The 14,045-nt window shown below is 59.1% G+C and overlaps 4 protein-coding genes across 4 annotated transcripts; all 4 read left to right on the top strand.

Annotated features, from left to right (window-relative positions):
• Positions 1-2,053, top strand: PLICBS_007549 (uncharacterized protein; the record flags this gene model as incomplete). Its single annotated transcript, XM_065601199.1, has 5 exons — positions 1-255; positions 314-614; positions 670-701; positions 836-1,248; positions 1,318-2,053. The coding sequence occupies 5 exons, from the start codon at positions 1-3 to the stop codon at positions 2,051-2,053; spliced, it is 1,737 nt and encodes a 578-aa protein (XP_065457271.1).
• A 384-nt stretch (positions 2,054-2,437) lies between these two features.
• Positions 2,438-3,108, top strand: PLICBS_007548 (uncharacterized protein; the record flags this gene model as incomplete). Its single annotated transcript, XM_018320988.2, has 2 exons — positions 2,438-2,589; positions 2,649-3,108. The coding sequence occupies 2 exons, from the start codon at positions 2,438-2,440 to the stop codon at positions 3,106-3,108; spliced, it is 612 nt and encodes a 203-aa protein (XP_018180885.2).
• Positions 3,109-4,148: 1,040 nt separating this feature from the next.
• Positions 4,149-5,117, top strand: PLICBS_007547 (uncharacterized protein; the record flags this gene model as incomplete). Its single annotated transcript, XM_018320987.2, has 3 exons — positions 4,149-4,177; positions 4,258-4,625; positions 4,693-5,117. 3 exons carry the CDS (start codon positions 4,149-4,151, stop codon positions 5,115-5,117), a joined length of 822 nt encoding a protein of 273 aa, XP_018180884.1.
• A 3,497-nt stretch (positions 5,118-8,614) lies between these two features.
• PLICBS_007546 (uncharacterized protein) lies at positions 8,615-13,659 on the top strand (the record flags this gene model as incomplete). Its single annotated transcript, XM_018320986.2, has 5 exons — positions 8,615-8,727; positions 8,782-11,999; positions 12,050-12,886; positions 12,952-13,295; positions 13,372-13,659. The coding sequence occupies 5 exons, from the start codon at positions 8,615-8,617 to the stop codon at positions 13,657-13,659; spliced, it is 4,800 nt and encodes a 1,599-aa protein (XP_018180883.2).
• Between the last annotated feature and the right edge of the window lie 386 nt (positions 13,660-14,045).

The raw sequence follows: 14,045 nt of genomic DNA, 5'->3' as shown, positions 1-14,045 counted from the left end.
ATGTCGGATACGCGACCACCAGCGGATACCCAGGCCAAAGAGCCAACGGTGTCTTCCGCTCCTGACGGCATCAGTCGCGACAATGGGGTCCATCAACCGGCTCAAGGCGAGCCCGAGGCATCATCTGACTCCAACTGGGACTACGAGGAGGACGAAATTGAGCCCGAACTTCACGCCCGAACCTACCTAGCTCTGGCCGCCATGTTCCTTCTGAACCTGGTTCAGCTCATTGCTCTGCAAGGTCCGCCGACAGTTGTGAGTTGCCTTCGTCCGTAACCAGACGCTGTATGAATATTGACCATGTCCCCCGCAGCTGACTTCCATTGGCCGTGACCTACATAACCCGGAGAGGCAGGCGTGGGTGCCCACGTCTCTATCTCTGGTACAAGCTGTCATCGGGCCGGTCATTTCGTTCGCATCAGACACTTTTCAGGCCAGAAAACCCATCCTGGTTTGGACTTCTGTCATATCCTTCGTCGGCTGCGCCATAGCGCCGGGCTCTAAGGACATCTACCGGCTCATTGCCGCCCAAACACTCATCGGCTTCGGGTTTGCCAGCGTCCCCTTGGCGTACTGCGTGCCGAGTGAGATTCTTCCGCGACGATGGCGACCAAGTAAGTGAGCAATGCAAACACCTGGGATGCTCGAACTAAACGTAACAATTTGCAGTGGCTCAGTCTGCGATGAACGTCGCCGCTTCAGTTGGAGCCTGTGGAGGACCCCTTGTCATTGGTGCCTTGACGAAGCGGGACGAACAGAGCGGGTGGAGGATGTTTTATGTAAATCAACGGCCGCCTCTGAATCTTGGGCCTTTGCTGACAGCCTCTTCTCTCAGTGGTTTCAAATGGCAATCTGGGGTCTCACCGCCGCTGGTATCCAGTTTGGCTATCAGCCACCGAAACGTCATACCCACTTGGATCAACTGTCCCTCTGGCAAAAGCTTGCGCGGCTGGACCTCGCCGGTACCGCTCTGTTCACCACAGGGTTGACCTTGTTCCTGGTGGGACTCAACCTGGGAGGCGAGCTGTTTCCGTGGACTGCGGCGCCACCTCTGGCAACTCTGGTCACAGGCATCGCCGTGTTGATCGGGTTTGCTGTTTATGAGTGGAAAGGGATTAGCACCGGCATCCTTCACCACAATCTTTTTGGTCGCGGGAGAGAGCGTGGTCAAACATTCTCCATTTGCGTTGGACTCATCTTCATTGAGGCAGTCCTACTCTTCTCGTATATACTCTTTTACCCCGTCATGTAAGTCTAGTCGCCAGCAATTGCCAGGCCGTGACCACGATGTCTTGCTGACCACATCTCCACAATTAGGACCACGATGCTCTTCGAAACCGATCCGATGCTGATGGTTGTCCGTCTTCTACCCTTTTGGATTGCCAGCGCCGCAAGCACCCTGGTCTTCGGATTTGCAAGCATGCGGATGAGAACAATCCGCTCACCATTGTTTGTCGGCTGGCTGCTTTGGACTGGCGGAACTATTGGTTTCGCCACCATTCAACCAGGTCACTCTACGCGCGCGATCATATTCGCGACCTTGTCCGGCTTTGGATTCGGCGCGCCGCTGATTCTCATCGTCGCTGGAGTCCAACTCTCGACGCCCCATCACCTCATCGCTACGGCTACCGCCGTGACCACGAGCGCCCGTGCGGTAGGCGCGACGGTATTTACGTCCATCTACGCGGCTGCCTTGGCGAAGCGTCTCGGCTCCTACATCCCCGGGTATGTTGCGAAAGCTGTCACTCAAGCTGGGCTTCCTGCGACGTCTATCGGCCCTTTCATTGAGGCGCTCAGCGAGTCGCCCGCCAAACTGCAGGCAGTTCAAGGAGTTACACCGGCCATCATCAGCGCTGGATCTCTAGCCTACAAGCAGGCATACGCAGACGGGCTGCGTGTTGTCTATATAATCGCGGCTCCCTTTGGAGTGTTGGCTTGTGTGGGGTGCTTCTTCTTGGGCGATATGAGAAAGACGATGAACTACCATGTGGACGCTCCGGTAGAGAAGCTCGTGGCGAGGGCGCGCCCGGGAAAGGAGCATGAAAGCGCTTAAACGCTGGCGCTTCTGACATCTGACTGGCGGATGTGGCTTGTATCCTTGGGGTCCATGATATCTCACAACAGCCGGGATGCTTCTCCCTTCCACACCCACAATGTACGAAGCACAGAATATCAGATTACGAGTTTATCTTGGTGATGCGGGGATCTGAGACGCCTACAGGTAGGGAACCGCGACCCTACAACGTGAAGTTGCGGGGCAGTGCGGGGAGCGGGGAACGGAGGAGGAATCGAGGCACTGCTCGGGTGAAGGATAAAAGTCCATTAGCCGCCGGCTTCATGCGTTTTATGACCAAAGGACTGCCTTGCAATTTGTACTGTATTGTCAGATAGTGGCACACATTGTTTTGCGGCTGGGTACGTAATCGAATTCATCGTCATGACAAAAGCTCTCGCTACATATTGGGAGGACCACCTTGAGATTCGCAGCCTCATTGTGCGGGAAAGGTACTACAGGGACACCGGCCAATGGTCCAAGCTGCGGGGCGCCTACCATCCAGATGCCTCAAAAACAAAAGTGCGGATCAGCTGGTAGGATAATCTCACAGCTTCTCACTTGCCTGTTCTGCTGCTAATGTACAAACATTGAGGTTCAACGGAGACATCAATGGCTTCGTCGCAGGCTCCGAGACCATGGCCAAGGGTGGCGCAGCTGCGATGCACACCATCTGCCCGATAGAGATTCTCGTCAATGGAGACAAGGCCATCTCGGAGTCAACTGGGTCCATCATGATACGCTTCGAGCACAAAGACGTGCAGTTTGACTGCACTTCCTATACGCGATTCGTCTCTCGCTTCGAGCGCGTCGACGCAGAGTGGAAGCTCCTGACGCTGGAAGCCATCTACGACAGGGACACCATCACTCCTGTACATCCGGGAACCCCAGAAGCGGTCTTCCATTTGGACGAACACCCTAGACCAAGTTATAAGTGCATTTCATGGGTTCTCGCCCAGGCGGGCTTTACCATTGACCCAGATCTTCCGGGATCCGACGTTGCCGGCTCGGCAGAGGCGCTGACAGGGTCGAATCTCGCGTGGCTTGAGGGCTGACGGACATGCGCGACAACTTGCGGCGTGACGTACGAAGTAACGTTCAATTGGAATCGATTGAAGTCTTGAAGCTTTAGGACTTGCGCCATTGCCGAGGTGAGCTGGCGTCGTAGCATGAACCGCCTGTGTATGCGCCTGCTTTCTGTGTTCGCCCATTCTCGCCTGTGCCAGCGCGATGCATGTGGGCTTCATGGTGTGGCAGCTGCAGCATGTTCTGTGGTTGCCACCAGACGACGATGCAAGACCGGGCACCCTGGATGACGTACTGCAACGCTCGACAGGGTGAGTGCGCCCTGCACGTATGAGCACGAAGTAACCGGCGGCTTAATAGGTTATTCCCCGCCAAAGCCCTCCATCATCAACCAAGTTCCGCTTCTGCAGCAGGATGAAATGGCCCGACGATCAATGCGCGACCCCGGGGCCAGTTCCGCATTCACGGAATTAATTGTAGAAGGCAACTTCTCGTCACGCGCAATGCCGCGTCACATGTCGCCCTCTCTCGAGGCCGACGTGATACCAAGTCCACACCGCTTGCAACACTCACGACTGAGAAAATCCTTGGCAACGCAGACTGCTTTCCGAACAGTCCATGGCGGCGACAAGCCAAATGACAACAACGTGACGAACGCGCTCACACCTGCGCAGACTCTGTAACATGTGAAGGCGTGTCCCGAGCGACGACATTGGACGGGGCCTCGTGGCGGCGTAACGCTGCGCCTTGCAAGGCAAGCTCCGGGGTGGCTTCACCAGCTGCTCACTCACGCTCGCACAGTCAAATCCCGCGCGCGCCGAAAACCTGCGAGTTGCGTCATGGCCACTCGCATGGCCCGGCAAGGGATGCGATCTGCGGGGTAGAGGAGGGCTGTGTGGCAGGATATTTATATCCGGTCGGCTTATCTCAAAAAGCCCATGGCAGCGCCGCCCGTCTTTGCGATATCGATGCATTTGTCCTTCTAGTGCTTCTAGAATCCCAGCTTCCTCAAGCCGTAGAAAGTGCTAAAGAGACACGCTTTACGTCAGTAGGCGAGAACACATCAATCATGGTGAGGCCAGGCGCACACGGAACCGAGTAAGCGCAACGCACAAAACAAGTTGTTTCAGCTTGCACGAATGAATGGCTGCTAACCTTGTTTGTCGCGTCCGTTGAAGCCTCGCCGAGTTGGCGAGCTACCTCCTCCAGAATGGCCCGCGCAAGGTGCACCACACGTCGCGGCGCGTGCGAGTCGTTCTCGCTCATCGTACCATCGTCGACACGACAGCGGCTGTCCACGTCTGGGAACACGATGCGTATCCTCAGTACTATGTGCCGCACGGGGAGCTCACGGCTCGAGGCTGCACCTTGCGAGACAAATCGCTCGTCCGCAGTGATAGCGTCACTCGCGCCGCTGTCGTGGAGCTCATCGTTCCCGCGAGGGATGGTCTTCGCGAGTTCCGGACCGACCGGGTGCTGCGATTCACCGAGGACAGGAGCCTGGGGGCTCTGGCGGGGCTGGTGAGGCTGGAGTTTGGATCGATGGGTAAGCGCTCTATCGCCGAGGTGTGCACGCGTTCAACCGTGACGTGACTGACGTCCTACGCGTACAGATCAATGGTTCGAAGAGGACTCCGTCATATACGTTCACCCAAAAGACCCCTTCAAGCGGATAGACATCCTGCCGTCATCGCGTCCAGTCGAAGTCAAGGTCGGGGGCAAGACGGTAGCCAAGGCGCCCAACTCCGTCCACCTGCTCGAGACGGGCTTGCCAGCAAGGTACTACTTGTCGGCTGGTTCCGTGGATCAGTCGGTTCTTCGAAAGAGCGACCTCGTGACGCGATGCCCCTACAAGGGAGACGCCGAGTACTACCACATTGTTATTGACGGGAAGCAGCATGATAACTTGGTGTGGTACTACCGGCTCCCGACGCACGAAAGCGCGGGGATAGCCGGGTTGCTGTGCTTTTACAACGAAAAGGTCGATGTGTACCTGGATGGAAAGCTGCAAGAAAAGCCAAAGTCGCCGTTCTCTTAGCGACGGCGGCCAGCATGCTGTCAATGCTGCGCGACTCCAGTAGCAATCATGACAAGGATCCAACTCGTTACGTGTTCGCAGCGGCGCCCTGCAGCGGCGCGCAATAGTCTCTGTGCAATCCTCCAAGTCGTGTGCCGTCCCCCCTGATCTCAGGAACAGTCCCCGACGTCCCGCAAGCCAGCGCACGACGAGCTGTCAGTGAAATGACATGGCGTCGCTGTTGGTGATGGATGTCAGCCACAGGACACTTTCAGCAGGAGAGGCATGTTGAGGCGCTCGGGCCGTCCTAGGAGGCGGTCTAGCCCGAGCGAATGAGATGTTGGCGGTAGCATCAAGTCGAACCCGAAGGTTGACCTGAATTGACGGCGCTTGTACACTGGCATGTTTGCGGCTACTCGCATGGGAGATGAGCTGCTGCAGCCATGTCACGACTGCATATCGATGATTGCAAATAGTGCCGCTCTGCGGTGTACGAGTTGGTCTAGCCGCTCGCTGGGTTCAATAGCCCCTCGCAGGACCACGCCAGCCGAATCGCGGTTTTGGTCAAGTTGGCACTTTTCCTGAGCAAATCTGCGCTGTAAGACAACGAACAGTTATAGACCAAAACTCGGCAGAGATGGGAGTGCAAAGCTCGGGATACAAATCTTGAATTATTGCGCATCCTCACAGAAACGACTCGGAGGCGGCGAATGAGTTGCATTGGGCAGGGCCATAAAGGAGATTACAATGGCGGCCAGCTGAGTTGATGAGCATCGCGGCTTGCAACTATGTCGGGGCGGTTGGCCCACTAATCGTATCACATATTCGATAGCTCGCGGCGGATGTTGTTGGTGGAGGTTTCTGAGATGTGAAGAAACACGGGCCATGAGGCACTGCGCATGACACCGCGCCATACGAGTCTCGACACTCGGAGTACTTGCAAGCAGCTCGCCTCGGGTCACAGGGCCTTCGTCCTGAAGCGGGTCGTGAACCGTAACACCACGTTCGAGTATGAGCGACGTCAATATCACAGCACCGCCACCTCACACGACAGCAATGTTGCTGTTGTTTGTCACGCCTTCCCCATGCACGCCAACAAGGGAAGTGCCCAGCGACGTCGCACACAGCATTGCCGTGAGCTGAGACCAGGATGGGCCTGACTCCCGACACCGCCTCGACGGGAGGCGCCTGCAGAGGCTAGACTCTTCTCGCGCCAGGCGGCTGAATGCTACCGGACCCAGGCGTCAGGTACCGGCAGGTGAGGCGTTCGAGCCTCCCGGCGTGCGGGCGCCAGTTTTAGTTTTTTTGCTTCTCGCCAACGCGGCTGGAGAACCGTCCGAGCGGTCCCCCCCCTCTCCCCCCGGCAGGGCTGAGGGCCTCCAGAAGACAAACCCTTGCACCGGGCGCCGTGCCTGACGCACCAAAACGGCTGGTTGCATGCCGTGCGGCGGCGGCAAGACGTCGACCCCATAATGTGGCAACGGCACTTTACGCAGGCGAGATCTCGGGTCGCGATATGCATCGGGATGCGCGAGGACGCATTGCATGTCCAGTTCGGGCAGCCCATCAGCCCGACAACGGGGTGATATGGTACAGACCATGCAAAGACTATCACAGCCCGCACTGAGGCTACGGAAAGATAGCGTCCCACGTGGGCCAGGGCTGGAGTTTCGGGTCTGGCTTCCACGAAAGCGGGCACCCCGACGGGGGCCTGCGGGGCGGATCGTGCGAAGCAAAGCAAAGCGAAGCAAAGCATCGTGAGCTGGAGGACGAGGGTGTCGGGAGGCGAGAATCAAAGTCGAGGCCAATATTGGCACAGCCGCACCACAGGGCAGCACCTGATTTGGCAGTCAGGCGACACAAGCAGCAGTACGCGTGGCCGAATCGAGCTGCAGCAGGGCCTCGAGCTGGCCGGAACAGAACCGCCGCGATTCATCGGCGTGGGTGTGGCTTGCTCGAGCCCTGCGAGGACCGGTGCCGCCGGAGCCTGCCGGCCGCGCGAGCGCCAGCGCAGCGCAACGCGGGTCTGGAATACGAGGCGATCGATGATCCGTCACGCTGACAGACAGGCTACGAGCGCTTCGGGAACGGGGTGGGCACCAATGTTCCAAGCGTGGTAATGGCCGTCGGGAACGAGCTCCAGCTCCTTTGTGTTGTTGCTGCTGGTCGTGGTGGGCGAGAAACAAAGCATTGTTCGTTCTCGCCCCGGGTCTTACTGCGGCGGCTGCGGCGGCGCCATGTCTGAGATGCGATGCGACGCTCCTGTGAGACCTGCGGCAACGAACGATGTCTGTTGCGTCGACGTCGAGACGGTGATGGGCTCACTCGGTCGTGCTGGCCAAAGCTTCAACGTGCAGGATGGAGAAGCAGATTCGCAAACTCGGCAAACCCACCGACTACTTGGGAGCTAGCAAGCCGATGGGACCACCATATCGTCGACCTGGCGGGTCCTCTGTGAAGAATAAAGCAACACGGGAGAGGCAGGCAGAGAGAGAGAAAAAAGTTGAGTCCCAGCGCCCAAGTCGGGGACGCGGGCCCTTCACCTTGCATCGCACCCGACGGGCGCACGAATTTAGACGCAGCAGGTCCCCTGTCCAGCGCCTCTTGGGCTGCCCAGAAGCCGCTAGCTCGGTGCACTAGCCGGCTCGGCGGGTCGTCGCAATTGGACGGGCCCGTCGTTAGCACCACCTGGAACGTGTGCCAAGGGCACCGGGGGGGCACCAACAGGGCCGGGACGAGCCCAGCGTTCACCGACGGGTGTGCCCAAATGGCGCCGAGCTCCCAGGGGCGCGCCGGGGCCACCAGAACGCCCAGGCACAGGGCCTCGGGGGGCGGCGCCTCAGTGGGGGCGCCGTTCGTCCCGAGCTGGGCAGGCGTCCTTAGGTACCAACCCAGGTGGCAGGCAGTCAATCCCCAGCGGCTGGGCCGGCAGCTCGGGGGGCCAGGCCCGGGCGCGATCAGTGTCACCTCACCTTCGTCGACCTGGATGAGCCGCAGCCGGAGGCCCACACACTCAGCGGGCGCTGGGCTTCACCCGCGTCCACTTGGCACACTTCCTCGCCGGGCAGTAGCCCGTAGGCCCCGTACCTCTGCTGCCTCCACTACCGTCCCTACCATCAGGGGCACAGCCCGGCTCGCTGCACCCGTCGCCTGCAGGCTTGACGAATCGAGGCTGCAGGTGCCAGGTGCGTCCCGACGGCGAAGCCCCAACCCAGAGCCCTGGTCGCTGCAAATTTCCCGGCACCCACGCGCCGCCGTCGAGCTTCCGCAATGGTCGACGGTGCCATCGCTCGGGTCGCCATCCGCCCGAGCGACCGCCGAGAGAATAAGACGGCGACACGGCCCCGTCGACACCATGGCCGCCGCCGTTGGTCTCCCCTCGCTCGCCCATCCTGCTCTTCGTTCGTTGTGCAGAGTAGGCGACGATATACTGACCGCTCTCCCCTCCGCCCCCGGGAGGACGACGACGTCGACGACAGCTTCGCTCGCTACACCATCCTCCTGTCGCCGTCGCCAACATGAAGGCCGTCTGCGCCGTGCTCGTGTCCGCCCTCGCGGGGTTGGCTCGCGGGCTGGCCTCGACGGACACCATCACCTGGGGAGGCGACAACACCCGGGCTGGTTACCAGACGTGAGCCCTGCTCCCGCTCGACCTCAGGGGTCGCCACTAACAGACATGGCTCAGGAACCACAATATGGACCCGGCCATTGTAGGGAGCTCTCAGTTTGGCCAACTCTTCAAGACCAAGCTCCCTGGGGCGTACAATGGCAACCCGGAGCAGATCTTCTCCCAGCCTCTCGTTTACACCCCCAAGAGCGGCACCAAGCAGTACGTCTACTGGGCTACCACGCAGAACAACATCTACAAGCTCGACGCCAAGACGGGCGAGATTGTCGCTTCTCGCAACCTGCACATTCCCTTCCTGACGGCTGATCTCGACGGCTGCGTCGACATCAACCCTACTGTCGGTATCACCGCCACTGGTGTCATCGATCCAGACAGCGAGACGCTCTACCTCACGGCCAAGACGTATCTCAACCAGAACGGCGGCAACGGCGCTCAGGGACGCCCCAATGGCCGGTACTATGTCCATGCCATTGACATTAACGACCTTTCTGAGAAGCCTGGCTTCCCCGTCGACCTCGAGGGACTGATCGCCCGCAACAACCCCACCCGAATGTTTACCGGCGGCATCCACCATCAGCGCCCGGGCCTTTTGCTCACCGGCGGCTACATTTACGCCGGCTTCGCGTCTCACTGCGTTCAGTACAACTTCACTGGCTGGATCGTTGGCTGGGATAAGCAGGGCAAGATTGTCGAAAAGTGGGCTACCGAGGGCCAAGGTGTGCCCAACACCATCAAGGGTGGTGGCATCTGGATGTCGGGCGGTGGTCTGGCTTCCGACGACGCCGGCTCCATCTGGGCCGCCACCGGCAACGGTTACGCCTCTCAGCTGGCCAATGTCCCCGTCAAGGGTTACAACCCGCCCACATCCATGGAGGAGGCCGCGATCCACATGACCCAAAACACGGACGGCAGCTTGAACCTGGTTGACTTCTTTATGCCATGGGAGAAGCAGGCTCTGGACGGTGCTGACAAGGATCTCGGCACGAGCCCCTTGGAGATTCTGCCGTCGGCTTTCTCCTGCGGCGATGCCAAGCGGATCGGTGTCGTCACGGGCAAGAGCGGCAAGACGTACTGGCTCAACCTCGACAACCTCGGCGGTTATAGGAACGGCGCCGACGGCCTGGACGACGTCATTCAGGTCTACCAGAACCCCAACTCGGTCTACGCTGGCGCTGGTGTCTACCCCCTTGAGGGCGGATACATCTACATCAACGTTATTCAGTACCCTACCGCCGTCTTCAAGTTTTCGTGCAACGGTGGCAAGGCCTCTTTCGCCAAGGTTGCCGAGTCGCCCGCCGCCAACGCCTACATCCTCGGTGTCAGCCATGGCACCGTCACCTCGCTCAACGGCCAGCCTGGTACCGGTCTGCTCTGGGTCACGGATGTCCAAGGCCTCAACCTCAAGATCTACAACGCCATTCCTAAGGATGACAAGCTGGTCATGATCAACTCGTTCAACATTCCGGGCACGACCAAGTTCACCCGGCCCGTCTTTGGCGACGGCATCGTCTACGTCGGCACGAACCAGGGTTACGTCTACGGTTTTGGCTCACCCGTCAACGTCCCATTGAACTGCACCTCGCCCGTCGACTTCGGCAACGTCGACATCGCCAACAGCAGCAGCTCCCAGCCCATTAGCTGCACGGCCAACATCGACGTTACCGTCACTGGTGTCGCGCTGGACGACACCACCAACTTCCAGGTCTCCGGCCTCCCTACGCTGCCGCTCCAGGTGCCCAAGGGCCAGTCGTTCACATTCAACGGCCTTTTCAAGCCCACGAGCGTCGGCTTCATCTCTGATGATATCCTCGTCAATACCACAAATAGTGTTGCCGGCTACAGCACAAGCACCCACGCACGGCTCACTGGCACGGGCCAGAGTTCCGGGGCGCTCCTCGGCCTCAGCCCCAACACTATCACTTTCAAGGGCGTCGTCACTGGAGATGATCCAAGTGGAGTCTCGGAGACGTTGGTTGTCTCCAACAGGGGTAATGCTCCTCTGTCCATCACGCAGGTTCTGTACTCGAGCACGAGCTCGACTGGCCCGTACACGCCGTGGAGCGGTCAAGGCGACCTTGTTGTCGGCAAGTTTACATTGAAGCAGATCCCCACGACCGTTGCGGCGAACCAGGGTGCCACCGTCAACGTTGTCTTCGATTCTTCGACCAGTGGTACCTTTTCTGGCTTTGTCACGTTTGTGACCAACGGCGGCAACGCGACCGTCTCAATTGCCGGATCATCTGGTCCGGCCGCGAGTGCCCTGCTCGAGTTCCAGACGCCCGACGGCAGTGGCTGGGTCAGGTTTGACAACAACACCGCCTTCACGTTCGGCAACGTCACCGAGAACACATCGAGGTCCCTCAAGTTCCGCATCACCAATACCGCTCCCGCCGATGGTGTCAAGCTCTCCCTGACCGTGTCCAAGCCCCCGTTCGGTGTCGCCGGCCTCATCCGAGCCGCCAACCAAATCGACCTCGCCGAAGGCACATCGCTGGCTCCCGGCGAGAGCGGCAACGCAACTCTCACTTGCACCGTGCCCAAGTCACAGTGGAACGTCGACCCCTACAACGGGACCGCGACCTGGACACTGAACACCAATGACCCCAAGCTGGGGAAGCAGTTCATCCAGTTTTTCTGCAACGCTGTCGCCGAGCAGGCGGCTCCCCTGCTGCCCAACGGCCAGGGACAGTACCGCTACGTGGGTTGCTTCCAGGACAACACGCCGGGCCGCCAGTTGCCGAACCAGCTGTTTGGCGACGACGCTCTCACCAACGCCAAGTGCATCACCGCTTGTAACGCCAAGGGCAATGTCTTCTGCGCCACCCAATACCACCGCGAATGCTGGGCCGGCAACTCTATTCCGCTCAAGAAGGTGGACGACGTCAACTGCAACTTCTACTGCTCTGGTGACCTCCAGCAGACCTGTGGTGGCAACGGCGAGAACGAACTGTCGGGCAACACCTTCATGTCCTTGTTTGCTGACTCCCTTCAGCGGGATGGAAACTACACCAAGCCCCCCGTCACCGGTCCCATTGTCAACCCCGGCGTCTCTGGCTACAGCAGCATTGGCTGCTATACCGAGGCCACCAATGGTCGCGCTCTTCCCAACGGCGCGGCCACCGACAAGAAGACGGTTGCAAACTGCGTCAATGCCTGCAAGGGCAAAACGTACACGTATGCGGGTGTGGAGTACGGTGGCGAGTGTTGGTGCGGCAATGCCCTTGGTGCTGGTTCCGTCTCCGCGCCAGACAAGGACTGCAGCATGACCTGCAATGGTAAGTAACTGAGCCTGGAGCACCCGGGGAATTTGGCTGACAAGTACTAGATAACTCGACCGAGTATTGCGGTGGTCCCTCGCGTCTGAACATCTACAAACTGGGTGGCCAGGTCTCCTCCAGCTCGTCATCAGCCCCCGCGACCTCCTCAACTACCGCGACGGATTCCAGCACGGCGACAGACTCGACCACGACGACTTCCTCGGCGACGCCGACCCCCACGGGCCCTTCGAGGAGGCAGACCATTGGGAAGTTCAGTCGCCAGGGATGCTGGACCGAGACCGCCAACGGTCGGGCTCTTGCTGACAAGAATTTCGCCGCCGACACAATGACGTTGGAGTCGTGCGCCACATTCTGCGACGCCTTTACTTACTTTGGCGTTGAGTATGGTCGAGAATGCTACTGCGGCAACGCCCTTCGCGCTGGCAGTGTCAAGGCAGACAACCAGGAAGACTGCTCTTTCCTTTGCCCCGGCGACAAGACCGAATATTGCGGCGCTGGCAACCGGCTCGAGCTGTACATGCTCACTCCTTCTAACCAGACCTCGTCCACGTCATCTAGTTCGCCAGTAGACACTGCCATCTCGGCGACGCCCACCGGCATTGACAGCACCACCACCACCACCACCACCACCAGCAGCTCGGCAGCTCCGACCCCGACCGGCCCGGCCATCAGGTCCACCGTCGGCGCATTTGCTTTCCAGGGTTGCTGGACCGAGGCGACGAATGGCCGGGCGTTGAAGGACAAGACGTATGCCAATGACTCCATGACCCTCGAGTCGTGCTCCGCGTTCTGCACTGGCTTCATCTACTTTGGTGTTGAGTACGGACGCGAATGCTACTGCGGTAACGCTCTGCAGGCTGGAAGCGTCAAGGCCTCTAACCAGGGTGACTGTTCTTTCCTCTGCCCTGGTGACAAGTCCACGTACTGTGGCGCGGGCAACAGGCTGCAGCTATATATGCTTGCGCCTGCGTCGTCTACCACGAGTTCAGCAGCGGCTACCAACACGACCACTTCGTCAGCTGCACCGACGTCGACCTCTTCCAATTCGACGACGTCTACGACTTCGATCACTTCGGATTCCTCTACTCCTGCGCCGACCACGACCACAATCTCAAGCTCCACGAGCAGCACGAGCTCCACCACGCCCACCACGCCGACCACGTCGACCACGTCGTCCGCTCAGACGCCGACCACAACCACGTCTTCAAGCTCCACGAGCAGCACAAGCTCCAGCACCACAAGCTCCAGCACCACGTCGCCTACCTCCACTACCACAACTTCCACCTCCACCACGTCGGCATCGCCCACGCCTACCGGGCCCATCGTGTGGCAGGGCAACACCAACTTCACGTACTACTCTTGCGTTCAGGAGCCGTCGTCGGGGAAGCTCATGGACAAGCAAGTGTACAACAACGGCACCAGCATGACCATCGAATTGTGTCTGCAGAAGTGCTACATGTACAAGTGGGCAGGCGTCGAATATGGCCGCGAGTGTTGGTGCGGCAACAAGCTCAACCTGGCCGGCAACACGGGCGCCACGCCGGGCAAGAACGTTACCGACTCGCAGTGCAGCTTCCTCTGCCCTGGCGACAAGAAGGTGTATTGTGGTGCGGGCAGCAGACTTCAGCTCTACTCGAACAACGCCACCACGATATGATAGACTGGTATGAGCCGTAGAGGGTTCGCGGCGACACATGGCTGCACAAGGATATGGTTTCTTTGGTACATATATTGGCGCATCGGGATATAGCATGAGCATTGGACATAACATGGCATACAACACAGTGTCTATTAGAGGACAGATCATATTTCGCAAACATCAGTAATCAATAATCAGCGGCGGCTTCGGCCTTTCGCTCAAGAAAAAGGTATCTAAAAGTAAATCGTGTCCAACCTCGGGCGCGTCAAGTGACTGGCCTGTGAATAATGGGTGGTTTTCAAACGCCGGCTAAGTCCCAAGCAAAGATCATCTATATGTGGAAGTGTCCATCTCATTCTCGTCATCAAGCCGCAGCACATTACTGTTCCCTCGTCCAGCTCAAT

The sequence above is a fragment of the Purpureocillium lilacinum genome (assembly GCF_023168085.1).
Source record: "Purpureocillium lilacinum CBS 284.36 DNA, scaffold_5, whole genome shotgun sequence".
In the NCBI taxonomy this organism is placed as follows: domain Eukaryota; kingdom Fungi; phylum Ascomycota; class Sordariomycetes; order Hypocreales; family Ophiocordycipitaceae; genus Purpureocillium; species Purpureocillium lilacinum.
The sequence above is the reverse complement of the archived record's forward strand: the minus strand, read 5'-3'. Positions and strand labels throughout refer to the sequence as shown.